Source organism: Pristis pectinata, unplaced genomic scaffold (assembly GCF_009764475.1).
Source record: "Pristis pectinata isolate sPriPec2 unplaced genomic scaffold, sPriPec2.1.pri scaffold_126_arrow_ctg1, whole genome shotgun sequence".
In the NCBI taxonomy this organism is placed as follows: domain Eukaryota; kingdom Metazoa; phylum Chordata; class Chondrichthyes; order Rhinopristiformes; family Pristidae; genus Pristis; species Pristis pectinata.
This window is the reverse complement of record NW_026262470.1, coordinates 27,097-42,050: the sequence shown is the minus strand read 5'-3', so window position 1 is coordinate 42,050 and position 14,954 is coordinate 27,097. Positions and strand designations below refer to the sequence as shown.

The following is a 14,954-nucleotide window of genomic DNA, read 5'->3' as shown; positions in this document are numbered from 1 at the left end:
AGGCGGCGCCTCAAGAAGGCGGCATCCGTCACTGAGGACCCTCACCACCCGGGACGTGCCCTCTTCTCGTTACTACCATCTGGGAGGAGGTACAGGAGCCTGAAGACCCACACTTAGCGATTCAGGGACAGTTTCTTTCCCTCCGCCATCAGATTTTCCCCTCTGCCATCAGATTTCTGAAAGATCCATGAACAGTACCTCATTATTCCTTCTTATGCACTAGTTATTTTGGTAATTTATAGATTTTACGTCTTTGCAGTGTACTGCCAAAAAAACAACAAATTTCACATCACAAGACAAAGGAGCAGAAGGAGGCCATTCGGCCCATCGAGTCTGCTCTGCCACTTCACCCTGAGCTAAACTATTCTCCCATCCAGCCCCAGTTCCCAGCCTTTTCCCCATATCCCTTGATACCCTGACTAATTAGATACCTATCAACCTCGTCCTTAAACACCCCCAATGATCGGGCCTCCACAACTGTACGTGGCAACGAATTCCACAAATCCACAGCCCTCTGGCTAAAGAAATTTCTCCTCATCTCTGTTCTAAATGGGTACCCTCTAATTCTAAGACTGTGCCCTCTAGTCCTGGACTCACCCACCAAGGGAAACAGCTTGGCCGCATCTACTCTGTCCAGTCCTTTCAACATTCGAAATGTGTCTATGAGGTCCCCTCTCATTCTCCTGTACTCCAGTGTGTACAGTCCAAGACCAGACAAATGCTCATCCTCGTAAATCTTCTCTGAACCCTCTCCAACATCAGCACATCCTTCCTCAGATAAGGGGCCCAAAACTGCACACAGTATTCCAAATGAATTATATGACATAATTTGACATCAGATCAGTGATAATAAATCTGATTCTGAATTGTACAACTGGTTGGTTAGGCCGCATCTGGAGTATTGTGTGCAGTTCTGGTCGCTACACTACAGGAAGGACATGATTGAGCTGGAAAAGGTGCAGAAAGGATTCTCAGGAATGTTGTCTGGACCGGAGGGCTTGAGTCATAAGGAGAGGCCGGACAGGGCTGAGACTGTTTTCCCTCGAGCGAAGGAAGGCTGAGGGGTGACCTGATAGAGGTTTATAAAATCACGAGAGCTGTAGATAAAGGTGGATGCTCACAATCTTTTCCCCCAGGGTAGGGGAGTCTAAAACTAGAGGGCACGGGTTTAAGATGAGAGGGGAAAGATTTAAAGGGGACCTGAGGGGCAAGTTTTTCCACACAGAGGGCGGTGGGTCTGTGGAACGAGCTGCCAGAGGAGGTGGTAGAGGCCGGGACGATATGTTTAAAAGGCATTTGGATAGGTTCACAGTAATGGAAAGGTTTGGAGAGATATTGGTGAAGCAGGATCAGCATAGATTGACGAGTATTGGTATTGGTTTATTATTGTCACTTGTACCGAGGTACAGTGAAAAACTTGTCTTACGTGCCGATCGTAGACGGTGCAGTTACTTTGAGTTAGTACAGAGTGCATTGAGGTAGTACAGGTAAAAACAATAACAGTACAGAGTAAAGTGTCACAGCTACAGAGAAAGTGCAGTGCAATAAGGTGCAAGGTCACAACAAGGTAGATCGTGAGGTCAGAGTCCATCTCATCATATAAGGGAACCGTTCAATAGTCTTATCACAGTGGGGTAGAAGCTGTCCTTGAGCCTGGTGGTACGTGCCCTCAGGCTCCTGTATCTTCTACCCGATGGAAGAGGAGAGAAGAGAGAATGACCCGGGTGGGTGGGGGTCTTTGATAATGCCGGCTGCTTCACCAAGGCAGCGAGAGGTAAAGACAGAGTCCAAGGAGGGGAGGCTGGTGTCCGTGATGCGCTGGGCTGTGTCCACAACTCTCTGCAGTTTCTTGCGGTCCCGGGCAGAGCAGTTCCCGTACCAAGCCGCCATGCATCCAGATAGGATGCTTTCTATGGTGCATCGGTAAAAGTCGGTGAGAGACAAAGGGGACAAACCAAATTTCTTTAGCCTCCTGAGGAAGGAGAGGCGCTGGTGAGCTTTCATGGCCGTGGCATCTACGCAATTTGACCAAAGGGTCTATTTCTGTGCTGTATAAGTCTTTGAATCTACAGCTTGGCGACCAGAACTGCACGCAATACTCCAAGTGCGGTCTTGCACGGTTGCAACGTGACGTCCCGACTTTATTTTGAATGATTCCTAGTCCTAGGTCCTCCCACAAAGAGGAAACATCTCCTCCAAATCCACCAGCTCAAAATCCCTCTGGGAATTTTTGTTTTTTGTCCTTCAGGGGAGGGGGACATTCTATCTGACCACTGCCTGATTGGCCAGATCAAAAGTGTTTTAATGCACAAACTCAGCAGCTGCACCAGTCGCAATGAGGGAGTTGGAGGCAACCAGCTCATTTCAACATGGGGTAGGTCCACAGGGTGGGCAATGGACATGCTTTGAAGGGGCGGGCTCCGCCCCTGTGCTCTTCAGGATGATGAGCAGTTCCCTCGACCAATCAGACACTGGAAGTGCTTCTGTTTCTCCCGCCCAGGTCCTTACGTCAGTCTTTAGGCGGGCGTTACTCTACGTCTGCCGTCATTACGCAACCGTTCGGTTCAGATTGACAGAAGCCCCCACCAATTGCAGCCCGCCATTTCATCTCCGCTCTGCCCAATGGAAGTCTCCGTCTCTCGACGCTTTAAAGGCGGCTAACCATTTTTTAAAAATTAAGTCTCAGTGGAAACACGTCCAGAGCTGTAACAGAGATGAAAGAAAAATAAACTGGACCGACCGGCTTTTCTTTAAATAAAATATCTCCGCGGGCGAAGTCTTGACCGACGGGCCAGCCGACCAATCGGCGACGCGGGCTGTGAAACGGGCTCTCACCCGCCGACCAATCGGTGGCCGAGAGAGGGAAGGGGGGGAGAGAGGCGGACGCGGATTGGTTAAGAGGCGAGAGGGGCGGGAGAAAAAAAACCGCCGTCGAGTCAGGACGAGAGGGAGGGGAGGGGGGCGTGGTTACCGCCTGACTGTCGTGGACGTTGTCCAATGGGACGCGGCGGGTCGGCGGGCCGCGGCCAATGGGCGGCGAGGGAGCGGCGCCCTCGGTTCCCGCCTCCCTCCTCCTTCCCGCCGCCGCCCGTCTCCGTCTTTCTCCCGCTCGGTCGGCGGCCGCCATTTTGTCGGTTGTTGTTGTTGTTGTGGGGGAACTTTTCCCCCTCCTTTCTCTCTCTCCTCTCTCTCTTATCTCTCCCTTTTCCCCCTCCCTCCCCTCTCCCGCACCTCCGTGGACGGTCATTTGCGATATTTGGGTTTTTTTCCCTCTTTCTCTCTCTCCCCCCCCTCTCTTTATCTTCCGCCGCCGTGCTGTTGCGTGTGTGGGGGTTATTTTTCCCCCCGCCTTCTTGAGGAGAGGAGGGGGGGAGAAAAAAAAGGAAAGGAAGGGGGAGGGAAAGGAAGGGGGAGAGAGAGGGGGAAAAAGGGGAAAAAAGCGGCCTGGAGTTTGCGTGCGATCTCTTTTTTTCTTCTCTTCCCCCCCCTTCTTTCTCTGTGTGTGTGTGAGGCGCTCCCTCCCTCGGCGCTCCCTCAGAGGAAACACGTTTCAAATCATTGAGAAGGACAGCGGCCCTCCATCCATTTCCCCCCTCCTCCTCCTCACCCCCCCAACCAGCACCCAGTGAGTCTCAAGCCTCCTCTCTCTCTCTCTCTTCCCTCTCCATCCTCCACCTCACTCCCCCCCTCCCTCACTCACTCACTCCCCCCCTCCCTCACTACCTCCCCTCCCCTCCCCTCCTCTCTGTCTCTCGGGGGTTTTGTCCTCTCCTCGGTGAGTACCAACAAGTCTTAAAAACAACAGGAAGGGGGGGGGGTGGGGGTCTTTTTTTGGGGGGGGAGGAGAGAGAGAGAGAAGGGGGGTTGGATGGGTGTGTGGGGTGGGGAAGGTTTTGGGGGGGGTGTTGGGGTGGGGGGGATCCGGCTCAGTGTTACGGTCACTTGGGGGGGGGGTGTAGGGAGGGAGCTGTGTAAATGTGGATAAATTTATTTAAAAAAATGTGGATAAATCTATATAAATGTGGATAAATCTATATAAATGTGGATAAATCTATATAAATGTGGATAAATCTATATAAATGTGGATAAATCTATAAAAAATGTGGATAAATCTATATAAATGTGGATAAATCTATAAAAAATGTGGATAACTAACTTTCTGTTGTTAGGCCACTATAAATGGGGGCAAATCTATAAAAATGTGGGTAAATAACCTTCAGTTGCTAGGCACCTAAATGCCTGTCTGAATGTGGGTAGATGTATATAAATGTGAGTAAATAACTTTCTGTTACTAAATGTATAAATGTGGGTAAATCTCTAAACAAAAAAAAATGTGGGTAAATCTCTAAACAAAAAAAAATGTGGGTAAATCTCTAAACAAAAAAAATGTGGGTAAATCTCTAAACAAAAAAAAATGTGGGTAAATCTCTAAACAAAAAAAATGTGGGTAAATCTCTAAACAAAAAAAAAGTGGGTAAATCTCTAAACAAAAAAAAAATGTGGGTAAATCTCTAAACAAAAAAAAATGTGGGTAAATCTCTAAACAAAAAAAAATGTGGGTAAATCTATGTAAATAACTTATTGCTAGGGTTCTGTCTAAATACCTGTATAAATGTGGGTAAATCTCTTTTTTAAAAAAAGTGGGTAAATCTCTTAAAAAAAAGGGTAAATCTATGTAAATAACCTATTGCTAGGGCCCTGTCTAAATACCTGTATAAATGTGGGTAAATCTCTATAAACGTGGGTAAATAACTCTCTGTTGCTAAGGACCTATGTAAATGTGGGTAAATCTATGTAAATAACCCATTGCTAGAACCCTAAATACCTGTATAAATGTGGGTAAATAACCTTCAGTTGCTAGGGCCCTGTCTAAATGTGGTTAAATATTTATAAATGTGGGCAATTCTGGATACGCGTTAAATTTTGGTGCCGTAGCCTTGTCTTAATACCTAGGAATAGAGAGGAAGCTGTATAAATCTGGCTAAGTAGCCTTATGGCCTCACCTAAAAGCCTGAGAATAGAGTGCAGTCTGTAGATAAATCTATATAAATATGGATAACTGCAACATCTTGGTCCTGGGGCCTCGACTAAGCACTGGGGAACAAATTGGAATCTATGTACATGGTTGTGTAACATTCTGCTATCAGGGCCTCATCTTAATCCCTCGGAAAAGGGAATTGATAATCCTGGAAGAGAGTAACATATTGGTGCTTGAGCCCTTGTCTTAAGCACCTAGGAATAGAGAGGAATCTGCATAAATGTGGATAAATGTATAAAAATGCAGGTAGCTATAACATTGTGGTGCAGGGACCTTGCCTTAATGCCCAGAAGCAGAGACTATAATCTATATAAATGTGGATAATCCTAGGTAAGAATAACTTGATGCTGTATCCTAGTCTAAATGCTTAAGAATAGAGAAGACTATATAAATGTGGATAAATCTACATAAATGTAGTTGAGGGACCCTGTCTAAACTCCCAGGAATAGGGAAGAATCGACAAACCGATAAATCATCATAACTCAATCTTTGTGGCTGGGGCCTCCAGGAGAGGAACCAATGTAAATCTGTACACATCCGCATGAATGTTACACAAGAAGTATGTAAACCTGGAAAAAATTTTAACTGCTGCTGCAGCCCCCCCCTAAACCTCAGTGCATGGAGAAAAATCTAGATAATTGGCAACGTTGGTTGCTGGGGCCTCACTTAAATCTCTAGCGTTGTAGATAGATCTGTAGAACTAAAACTACATGTGCAGTTTTCAGCTGATCGGGCCTTGTCTAAAATTGGAGTAGGGATACATTTCTAGAAATGTACTGAACTCTGGGTAAAATCTAGAATGTTTGCCTAAGTCTTAAAAGGATTGATAGATCTATCTGCTAGGAGTCTCGGTTAAACTTCCATAAACCCGCATGAAATGTAACTCTCAGTTGCTGCAGCCTACCTAAACCTCCACAGTATAGATTTACATACGTGCTCTGGTGCTGCGGGCCCAGCCATTTCAACGGGTGGGTTTATTGCAAAATCTTCACATGTATAAAATTATGTTATAGGTTCTGTCCCCATAAAAAGGTCAATATGCACTTAACTTTCAGCTGACAAGGCTTTGGCAAAATATATAGAAATAAAATAAAAATGTATACGTTGATCTCTGAATGGGTTTGTCCTATGTGTTGCTTTCAGTCTAAATTTTAACTCGCCATTTGCCCAAAATCTGAATCCTGTATAAGTATGGTTTATACAGAATTCAAATGCTGATGAGCCTTGTTTGTTGGCACAGTATTCACTGTGTGCTCAAAATTATTTATTTCAGTTAAGTAGGAATATTTTGAATGTGGTGCTTAAATTCCACTTTAATGGTTAGCCATTAACCCGTGCTCCAGTAATTCAAATACTAAAGTTTAGTTCTGATTTTTTTAAAAAAAAACAAGGTTAGAGTGAATTTTTCATTTGGAAAATCATAATACTTAAACTGTAGTGAATGTGAGGCATTTACAAATTGTATTTCAATATTTAGTATTTTTTTTACTAAACAAGCACTTGTTGATTTTTGGAGTAATAGTGATCCTACTTAATACCTCCTAAAAAGTTAGTTTTGCTCCAGTAAAAAGCATTTTAGTTCTTAAAAAGATCATTCCAGTTAAATTTGTAATACTGGTTTGTGAGGCAGTTCTAAATTCCTTTCAACCTTTCCAAATGTAGTTAATAAACCTAAGTAGTAGTAATTCTTGTTTAAAGTGTAGTACTTTTAGGTTATTAACTAGGACAAGGTATTTTTGGCTGGTTGTTACTGTAGCAACTATAAACTCCATGTGGAATTTAGTTATTTTATTGTTAAATTTTTTTTCCTAGTTAAAGTCATCATATAATCCAAATGCTAATATTGTGATTTCTGCTTCAGTTTTAATCCTTATTAAACCTAAAATCTTTTTAGTGCATTCGGGAAATATAAATCGTTGTGAGTTAGATTTGAATGAGAACAATTTTAAAATCTTCATAATTATTAATTCTAAAACAGCCTTTCATGTTCTGGTTAAAACTAATATCTGTTTATGCTAATTCCATTGTGTTGATAATTAACAACTTCCCCAAGTTAAATTCTGATTATAACTCTTAAATTTGATTCCATCAGCTTCTCAAAAATAAAACAATAGCAAGAAATGCATTTATTTGTATAATCTTCCAAAAATATACACTGTTCATTTTTAAGTGTATGGTTTAGAAATTAGAATTGTTTAAAACATTGAGTTAAATAATTAGAAATTCTAATTGCCACCAAATTAAATGAACTCTTTTTAAATATGATCCTAAGTCCTGGCCACGATGTAGAGTCTTACGAGTTCAAGAGTTATCAACGTAGTGTTAAGACATCTCATTTTGCAAAATTATTAAGTAGTGTATTTAGGCTTGATGTACCTAATTTGTAATTTCAAATGGTTTTATTCTAATGTGGTTGGTTCATTGATAGTCCCAAAATTAATCATTAAACTGTATTTAAATATATTTTAATTTTGAATATTTTTTAATTGTAGGATTATTATTTAGAATTTGAAAGTATTGTTCCTTGTCATGCGTTAGTCAAATTTTACTTAGTGATCCAGTTTGCCTTTAAATTTAATACTTTATGAAATATTTAGCTCAACTCAAATTAAACGTAATCTTGCAAAATATACTAATCCCAATTAAATCAAACTTCACATTCACTTTGGTGACATAACAGGACAATAAACTTGAACATTTATATACATTTATGGTTACAAACGGGGTCAGTAAAAATTTATCCACAAATTCCTGGCTAGGAATCTTTTTTTTAAAAGAAAGGACGTATAATTAGCACTTTTTTAAAGATTTTTTTAAACAAAATTTTATGGAAAGCTCCCTTTGTTTTGTACTTTCCAAAAGATGTGGTAGTTTGCCCTTTTTTTTAGGAGTGGGGAGAGTGGGAATATTTTAAGATATGTTTTTAAGATTGAGGGGGTTGTTTTTAACTTATTTGCATTTTACACATTGCAAACGAGAGCTTTTTAGAAAACCTAATTTTTCATGATAGGAAGCATTTTTTTAAAAAAATGTTTATATTCTAAACTATGCTTTGCACTTCGTATTTTTCCATATCATAGCTCAGATGCCTTTTTATGCATAAGTTCGATTACAAGGCAGAACATTAAGTGCTTTTAAAGGTGTTTCTGCACTATTTTGTACTTGCCATAAGTGCACTTGGCAGGAAACGTTCTCACGTGGGGGTAGAAAAAGATGTGATTTGGGAGAAAGCAGAATCTTTCTCCTCTTTTCAAAAGCAGAGAGAAGGTTCTTAGACTTTTTGAATGTTTTAGATCTTTTGAATTGGAGAATATTGTGTTTCGCGTGTATTTGGCATTTTGAAAAAAGGAAAGTTACATATTTTGTACCTCAACCTTTATTTTTGACTTGAAGTAAAACCCCTTTTGTCTGGAGCGTTTTGCAAAACTAATACCAAAAAAAAGCTTAAATTTTGTTAACAATCGGAAACCTATTTTGATAAATTGGATACTTTGTCTGAATAGTTAAATTTTGAAAGAAACCTTCAAGGCCGCTTCTCCACATTTCCTGTTTTGAAAACATCGTTAATGTTTTGTGCTTTGAAAATGTTTAGATTTTGTAATGGGGGGGGGGGGAGACATCAAATGCACTTGTTGGTTTTTACCTCTGCATCTTGAAATTAAAAATTAACAAATTATAAATTGGCATTTTCAAAAGAAGATACATAAACAATAATTTGAAATGCTGCAAATTAAAGGTGTGTTGTATTTCTTTTCTAAGGGGAAAAGCAGAAGTTGGCACACTTTGCTGCCATCGAGATGTTGATCACAGAAAGGCCCAGAACGGTTTGGGGGCAAATTCTACCGTGGCTGACTTCTCGGACTTTCCTAAATTAATTTGGCGCCATAATTTGTTTATTTTTGTTTTAGAAAAACAATTGATCCATGTTCCCGTGGCTCCTGAGCCCCGGTGAGGCGTGGCTGCTGCTTGTGGGCCAATGCTCGACCTGCCTCCTATTTCACTGGCAAGGCTGCCAGTGCATTCAAGGTGGTGCTTGAGCAATGCCACAGCGGGCATCTGCCCTGCCCTATCCCAGACCAGTGTCGCAAAGGTGGCAATTTTCAGGCTGGGAGCTTTAAAGAAAGTGGGAATGTTTTCTTTTCCTCAAATTGCTTCTGTTGAACTTTTGTACTCTTAATCTTTTTTTATATTCGCAGTTTTGTGGACACTTTTTCCCTAAAAACCAGTTGGTTGGGCCTCTCTATAAGATCAACATGAATGCAGAAGTAAGCACCAACATTTTTTTTTCACAAAACTTTTTTTAAAGCTGAAGTGTTTAAGAGATGCAAAATATTTTTCCTTTTTTTAAAAATAAAGCTGTATACTCTTTTTTAACAAAAAAAAATCTGTAGTTTTAGCAGTGTGCGCGAGTAGATTTTCCAAAAGCACACTTAGATAACTTCGGTATATTTAGTGTAAAGTCTTTTTTAATTTAAAAATTTGAGGAAGTGTTTTTCAAATAAGTTTTTAACTTCTCTCTCTTTTTTTTCCACGTGTTTTCCCCCCTTTTTAAACTATTGTTCGAACTGTTAATATTTTTTCCAGAGGTGATCTCTTGACCAGTTTTGTATTGAGAAAACTCTTACTCCTCCTTTCCTCCTTTTTCTCCGAGCTTGAATCGAACTGTTGAATTTTGAAGTGTTTAAGTGCAATTTTTAAAGTTTTTGTCCGTTTTATATTGATGGCGTTATACGTAGAGAGTATTTATATATTTTTGTGCAGCTCTCCACCCCTCCATTTGATTTTTACAGTTAAGTAGTGAATTTTTAGAGGGTTTTTCGGTAGCAGACTGGTAGATTTTTTAGTGCCTTCGTCTTAAACTTTTTAATGTTGGTCTCTGGTGGTATGGTTGAGCAGATGGTGGAGTTTTTTTCCTTCCTTCCTTCCCTCTCCTTACCCTTCATCCACCCCTCCTCTTCCTCCCTCCCTTCCTGAAAATCCAACTGGCCGCAACGTGCACTTACTAGCAGATCACATTTGGGGAAAAATAAAGCTGCTTCCGATCGCTGTTTTAATTGCAAATGCACAAGTCACGAGTGTTTCTTGCCCCACTCTGTCCCCCTAAACACCCACACTGTATTCATACAGCCCCTTCCTTAGAGAGACAATCCTTCTATACCGTATGCACTCAAGAGCCAAGGTTGGTCGGGGTGGGGACTGCACCATACACCCTCCGTGTGTTTCACACCGCAGCTGGGTCGGTCGCGAGCCTTGCTCCGTAAAATGTCTTAAGATGAAGCCTGAGGGGTTGTGCAAACCAAGTAAGTTTTAGTTAAGCAGTAACCTCTGTGGTTGGGAGTTGGCAGACTTGTTCTCTCTTCTCCACCCCTCCCTACCCTCCCGCTCCCGCCCATACTGGAGCAATGGCTTCATCCAGCCCTGCCCCCCCTGCTGACCAGACCTGCCTGTTTCCAGTTGGACAACGGGACAAGTCCCATCGCAGGGAGAGAGAGGAAATTGGGAAATAACTTGAAGCAGAAAATACTGGAAGTCTGGAGCAAGCAATTCCACCTCCACCCCCCCCAGTGTGCTCACTCCGCATCCAGCTGTTTGGGGATCTTTCCACAAAATCTGCCATTGGATGCGTTGGCCTGACTCGATCGGTGGCGGCACTTCCCAAGGGGCCCCGCGGACTCGCAAGGAAGTTGCAGGGCCGCAGGGTTACAGCCACGAAGAGAGCCTGCCTGGGCTGGGGTGGTTTCCTTGGGAGCAAAGGAGGTCTGATTGAGGTTCGGTTGAGGGACATGGTGGGTGAGAGGTCTCTGCCTGCACCCTGACTCTCTAGGGTAATCCACTCCGAGTGCACAGAGGTGGTTTGGAGGTGAGAGGTTGGGCGCTGGGGGGGGGGAGGATTCTTGAAGACCCGAAGATCACGACCGGGAGAAGCGCAGCAGGCAATTGTCTTGGGCTTCCAGCTCCTCGACCGTTGGTCTCATAGTGGCTGCGGGAACTCTTCCACTTTCGCATACCGGCTTCATAATTATTGCTGAATCACGATATTTAACAAAAGAGAATACTGTTATAGTCCCGGCCATCAGCCTTAATGATGTTTCTGGACTTGGGTAGAAGGGGGGGAGCAAAGACGTTCTAGTTGAGGTGGGGTGAATGGAACCATAAATACACCAGCGTTAATCATTCAACATTCCTGGGGCATTACCCAGCTCAGACCATGACGGGGTTATCTGACTTTGAGGTTTTGAGTTTATTGATGGGATCTGGCAGGGGTGGTGTGTGGAGACTTCCAGTTTAGCAATTAGTGGGGAGGGGTGGAGAAAGGCACCTGCCTTTGGGGGATTAAAAAAACAATGGAAATAAAGTCACTAGGGGTGAAAGCGAGGGAGTACTTCAACACAGACAGTAGAGTACTTCTGGAAGCCTGTTTGAAAGGTGATGTAGGGTTGGTTTAAAATTGGTGGGGGGGCGGGGGGGGGAGGAATCATCACCGGTCTGCCATGAACTCGGTACCTGCCTACCCCTGCCCCTCACTGCTGCCATCCTCCGGTCGGTTATTGTGGCTTTCCAGGGCTGCCAGTAGGGGGGTGAGGGCGCATTGCAGGCATTGCCTCTTGGCGCCTTGCCTTTCTGGTTTCCTTCTCCTCCGACAGCCTAGTTAGGAAATGCGGCGCAGGGGCCAAGTTGCAGGGTTGCAGCCAGAACTTTGTGCGGTTGACCCAGGGCCAAAAGATGGGATCTCACAATGGCAGCTGAGGCAAACTTAAACTGAAGCAATTTTAAAAACAAAAAGCTTGATTTGGTGATGGTGAAACGACAGGACATCTGAACTTGACATAGCTCCACACCCACTAATGACTGATGGCCTTTGGAGCCAATCGGGTGGACTGATACCAGCCTAGCCAGTGACATTCACTGTATGGGTAAAGAGTGCGGTGGTTTCCTGGCCTGGATTATGGACCCGATGATATTCAGCAGGGAACTAGACAGAATGATGGGGTGGGGGGTTGGAGGAGAGAGTTAGTGGTGGTGGGAAATGTTAGTGCTAGGCTGATGTTCTTCACCCGACCAGGGCCCCTACCACGAAGTGGCTGGCCATCTGTGCTCAGCGATGTCCCAGCCCAGCACTGACTGACGACCAGGTCCAGGTTTTGGCCTCGATGAATGAGGGGGGGAGGGTGAAAGTTGGCCAAGGTAGGGGAGGGTTCCAGCTCCACCAGCCTGTCATCTGTGTGAAGAGAGCTTTTAAAAGGCCTCTTCAAAAGATGGCAGCCCCATGGCCCTTCCAGGAGTGTCAGTTCCAGATGTCAGGCCTCTGGGGTGGGATTTGAGCCTGCCCCCGTGGGGTAGAGGGAGACGTGCACTCATCGAGCCATAGGCAACACGTGAAGCAAATTGACCAGCTGGGAGGGTCCCTGTTAAGCACAGGTCGTTGGCCTCCTGACGGATGTGACAGCTGGGTTTGCAAGAAGAAAGGGTGGCATCTTTCACTGCAGCGCTCCATCAATGCTGAGCTGATGGGTGTGGGAGAGATGTCAGCCCCACCACCACACCCCCCTCCCCCCCCGGCTGAGGCTGCGGATGTTCTGCTCCGCCTCGCTCCCAGTGGAAGCCGGGTTTCTTGAAGTACCGCGAGCACTCTTCCCTCAAACAAAAGAAGCAGCTAGGTCTTTGGGTGCAGGTGGGACGCGAGGAGACCCCCTCCCCTCAGTGATATGACCTCGGGTACCACCCTCTCCTCGTTCACAGGAGGAAGGTGGTGCGACTGTGTGTCACAGGCCAGAGAGAAAGGAAGGACCCAGCAAGGGCACAAGGTATTAAAACCGATAGAGGGCTGGGGAGCATTAAACGGGGGTCCTGTCACATGCGTTGAGCTATTGAAAGGAGACGGGGTAAAGAGGGGCTGGTCCTCCAAGAAGTATCTGACGGAGGGTGGTAAGGAGTTTGGGAGGGTGGTGCTAGAAGGGGAGCTGACAGTCGTTAGGCGCTGTGGGTTGAAAGGGGGTGCGTGGGGGCTCACAAACAGCTTGCTGAGAGTTTTACTGGGCCGAGAATGTGGGGGCAGGGCATCTGGTTCAGGCGAGGTTATCCTTGTTGGAAGGGGAGGGGAGACCGCGGGGGGAGAACAGCAGATCGACGTGGCGGGCTGTTGGGGTGGAAGGGTGGGGTGAATTGCCCACCTGCCTTCCCTGCACGTCCGCACACACTACTTTGTGTGCGTGGGGCAAGCCCTTGCAGTTCATTCACCTAGAGCCCTCAACACTGTAATGTGTCCCTTGACCCTGAGGGTGGGCTCTCGACGGGGTTGATGTGGAGAGGATGGTTCCCTGTGTGGTAGATGATGCTAGAGCCTGGGGTCACTGTGTATAATAAAAGATTGTTTGTTTAAGACGAGATGTGGGAAGTTTTTCTCCCCCCTCCAAGGGTCGTGGGTCTTCGGAACTCTCTTCCTTAGTGGGAGCAGAGGCTGTGAGAGTCTTTAAGGCAGAGGGAGACGGATTCTGTAAGTGAGGGGCTGAAAGGTCATTGGGGTGGACAGGGGTGGGGGGGGAGGTGAAGGTCACCAGGGGTGGACAGCAACGAGGGAGGGGGGTGGGTGACAAGTCACCAGGGGTGGACAGGAACCCACGGGTTGAGGCTACGGTCAGATCGCTCGTGATCTTAAACGAGGGAGCAAGTTAGAGGGGCTTCTACCTGCTCTTGAATCAAAGGGAGCGAGAGGACTGAGGGAGGTTTTCAGACCTGGATGGTTGGTGGGGCGGACACCACTGGTGTCGTTACTGGCTCAGAGAGAGGGGCTGTGAAGTGGAATTTGCCCACGGGGGGGCCATTGCTACCTACAAGAGACGCAAGACCGTCTCAGTTTCCTGCTCCTTGTCCCTGCCCTAGTTCCAAGTGCAGATAGTCGCTTGGTATGGGCGGGACATTCCGTTATCAATTGTCGCATGCACATAACCTCATCCCCCACCACCCCTGATTCACCTTGTGCTCCGATTTAGTTCCAATGTTCCAGTTTATTTGTCTTGCCCCCGACCCCCCTCAACTTTTCAGTTCTGCACTCCCGTTTCAATTCTGCTCTCCCTAATTTGTTTTTTTTTACATGATTGAGGAATAAAACAAGTTTAATAGAAACCTCCCACTCTGACTTAAATCCTGCTACACCTCTCTCTCTCTGCCACATGCCCCTACCCTTTCCTGACCTCCTTCCCCTCCCGCTGCCCTGATCTTGTCTTGTTAGCTGATGGGGAGGGAGGTGTTAGATTTGCATGGCTGCCATTCAGGGGGGGGCTCGGGGGGGGGGCTCCCGTGTGTGGAAGGGTGACATCTTGCCTGAGCAGTGTCAGTCCCGAGTGTTGCCTACGTGTGATCAGTCGGACCCTTGCCCACTTTCGCTCGGTTGTGGGGGTCCTTGCAACCCCCCACTGCAGAATGGAGGGGTTGGGGAGATGGCTGTGGGGAGAATGAAATGTTATTGGTCTATATGAAGCATTGTCCCATTGCAAAGCACTACCCCTCATTTTGTGCAGTCACACTTGCATTTCCTCTGTATTAAAGTACATTTAAAACATGACACTTGAGCCTACGGTGGGGGTGAAGGAGCAGGGGGCTTATATTCCAAGGTCCCTGAGAGGGGGATGTGCACGCAGGAAAAGACTGCATTTGGAAGGGCGTGTTACTAACCATACGGGTGCGAGATTCACCAGGTTAATTCCCAGGGTGAGAGGATTGTCCTATCAAGAGAGGATTCTTTGAAGATTAGAAGAATGAGGGGTGACCTTACTGAAATGTATAAGATCCTGAGGGAGTGTGGCAGATGATTTCACCACTGGGAGAGTCTTGAACGAGGGGGCAGAGTTACAAGATTAGGGGGTGGTCATTTAAAAATTTCTCTCAGAGGGTGGTGAATCTCTGGAATCTCTTGAGG

At 45.4% G+C, this 14,954-nt stretch overlaps 1 protein-coding gene across 2 annotated transcripts in view; it reads left to right on the top strand.

The window, feature by feature from the left end:
* Positions 1-3,070: 3,070 nt before the first annotated feature.
* LOC127567123 (heterogeneous nuclear ribonucleoprotein C-like) overlaps positions 3,071-14,954 on the top strand; it is a 34,557-nt gene continuing 22,673 nt past the window's right edge. For both annotated transcript variants that reach the window (XM_052009813.1, XM_052009812.1), the window contains exons 1-2: positions 3,071-3,775; positions 9,235-9,303. In XM_052009813.1, the coding sequence (XP_051865773.1) occupies positions 9,292-9,303 (12 nt within the window). In that variant the 5' untranslated portion in view covers positions 3,071-3,775; positions 9,235-9,291. The remainder of the gene's footprint in view (positions 3,776-9,234; positions 9,304-14,954) is intronic.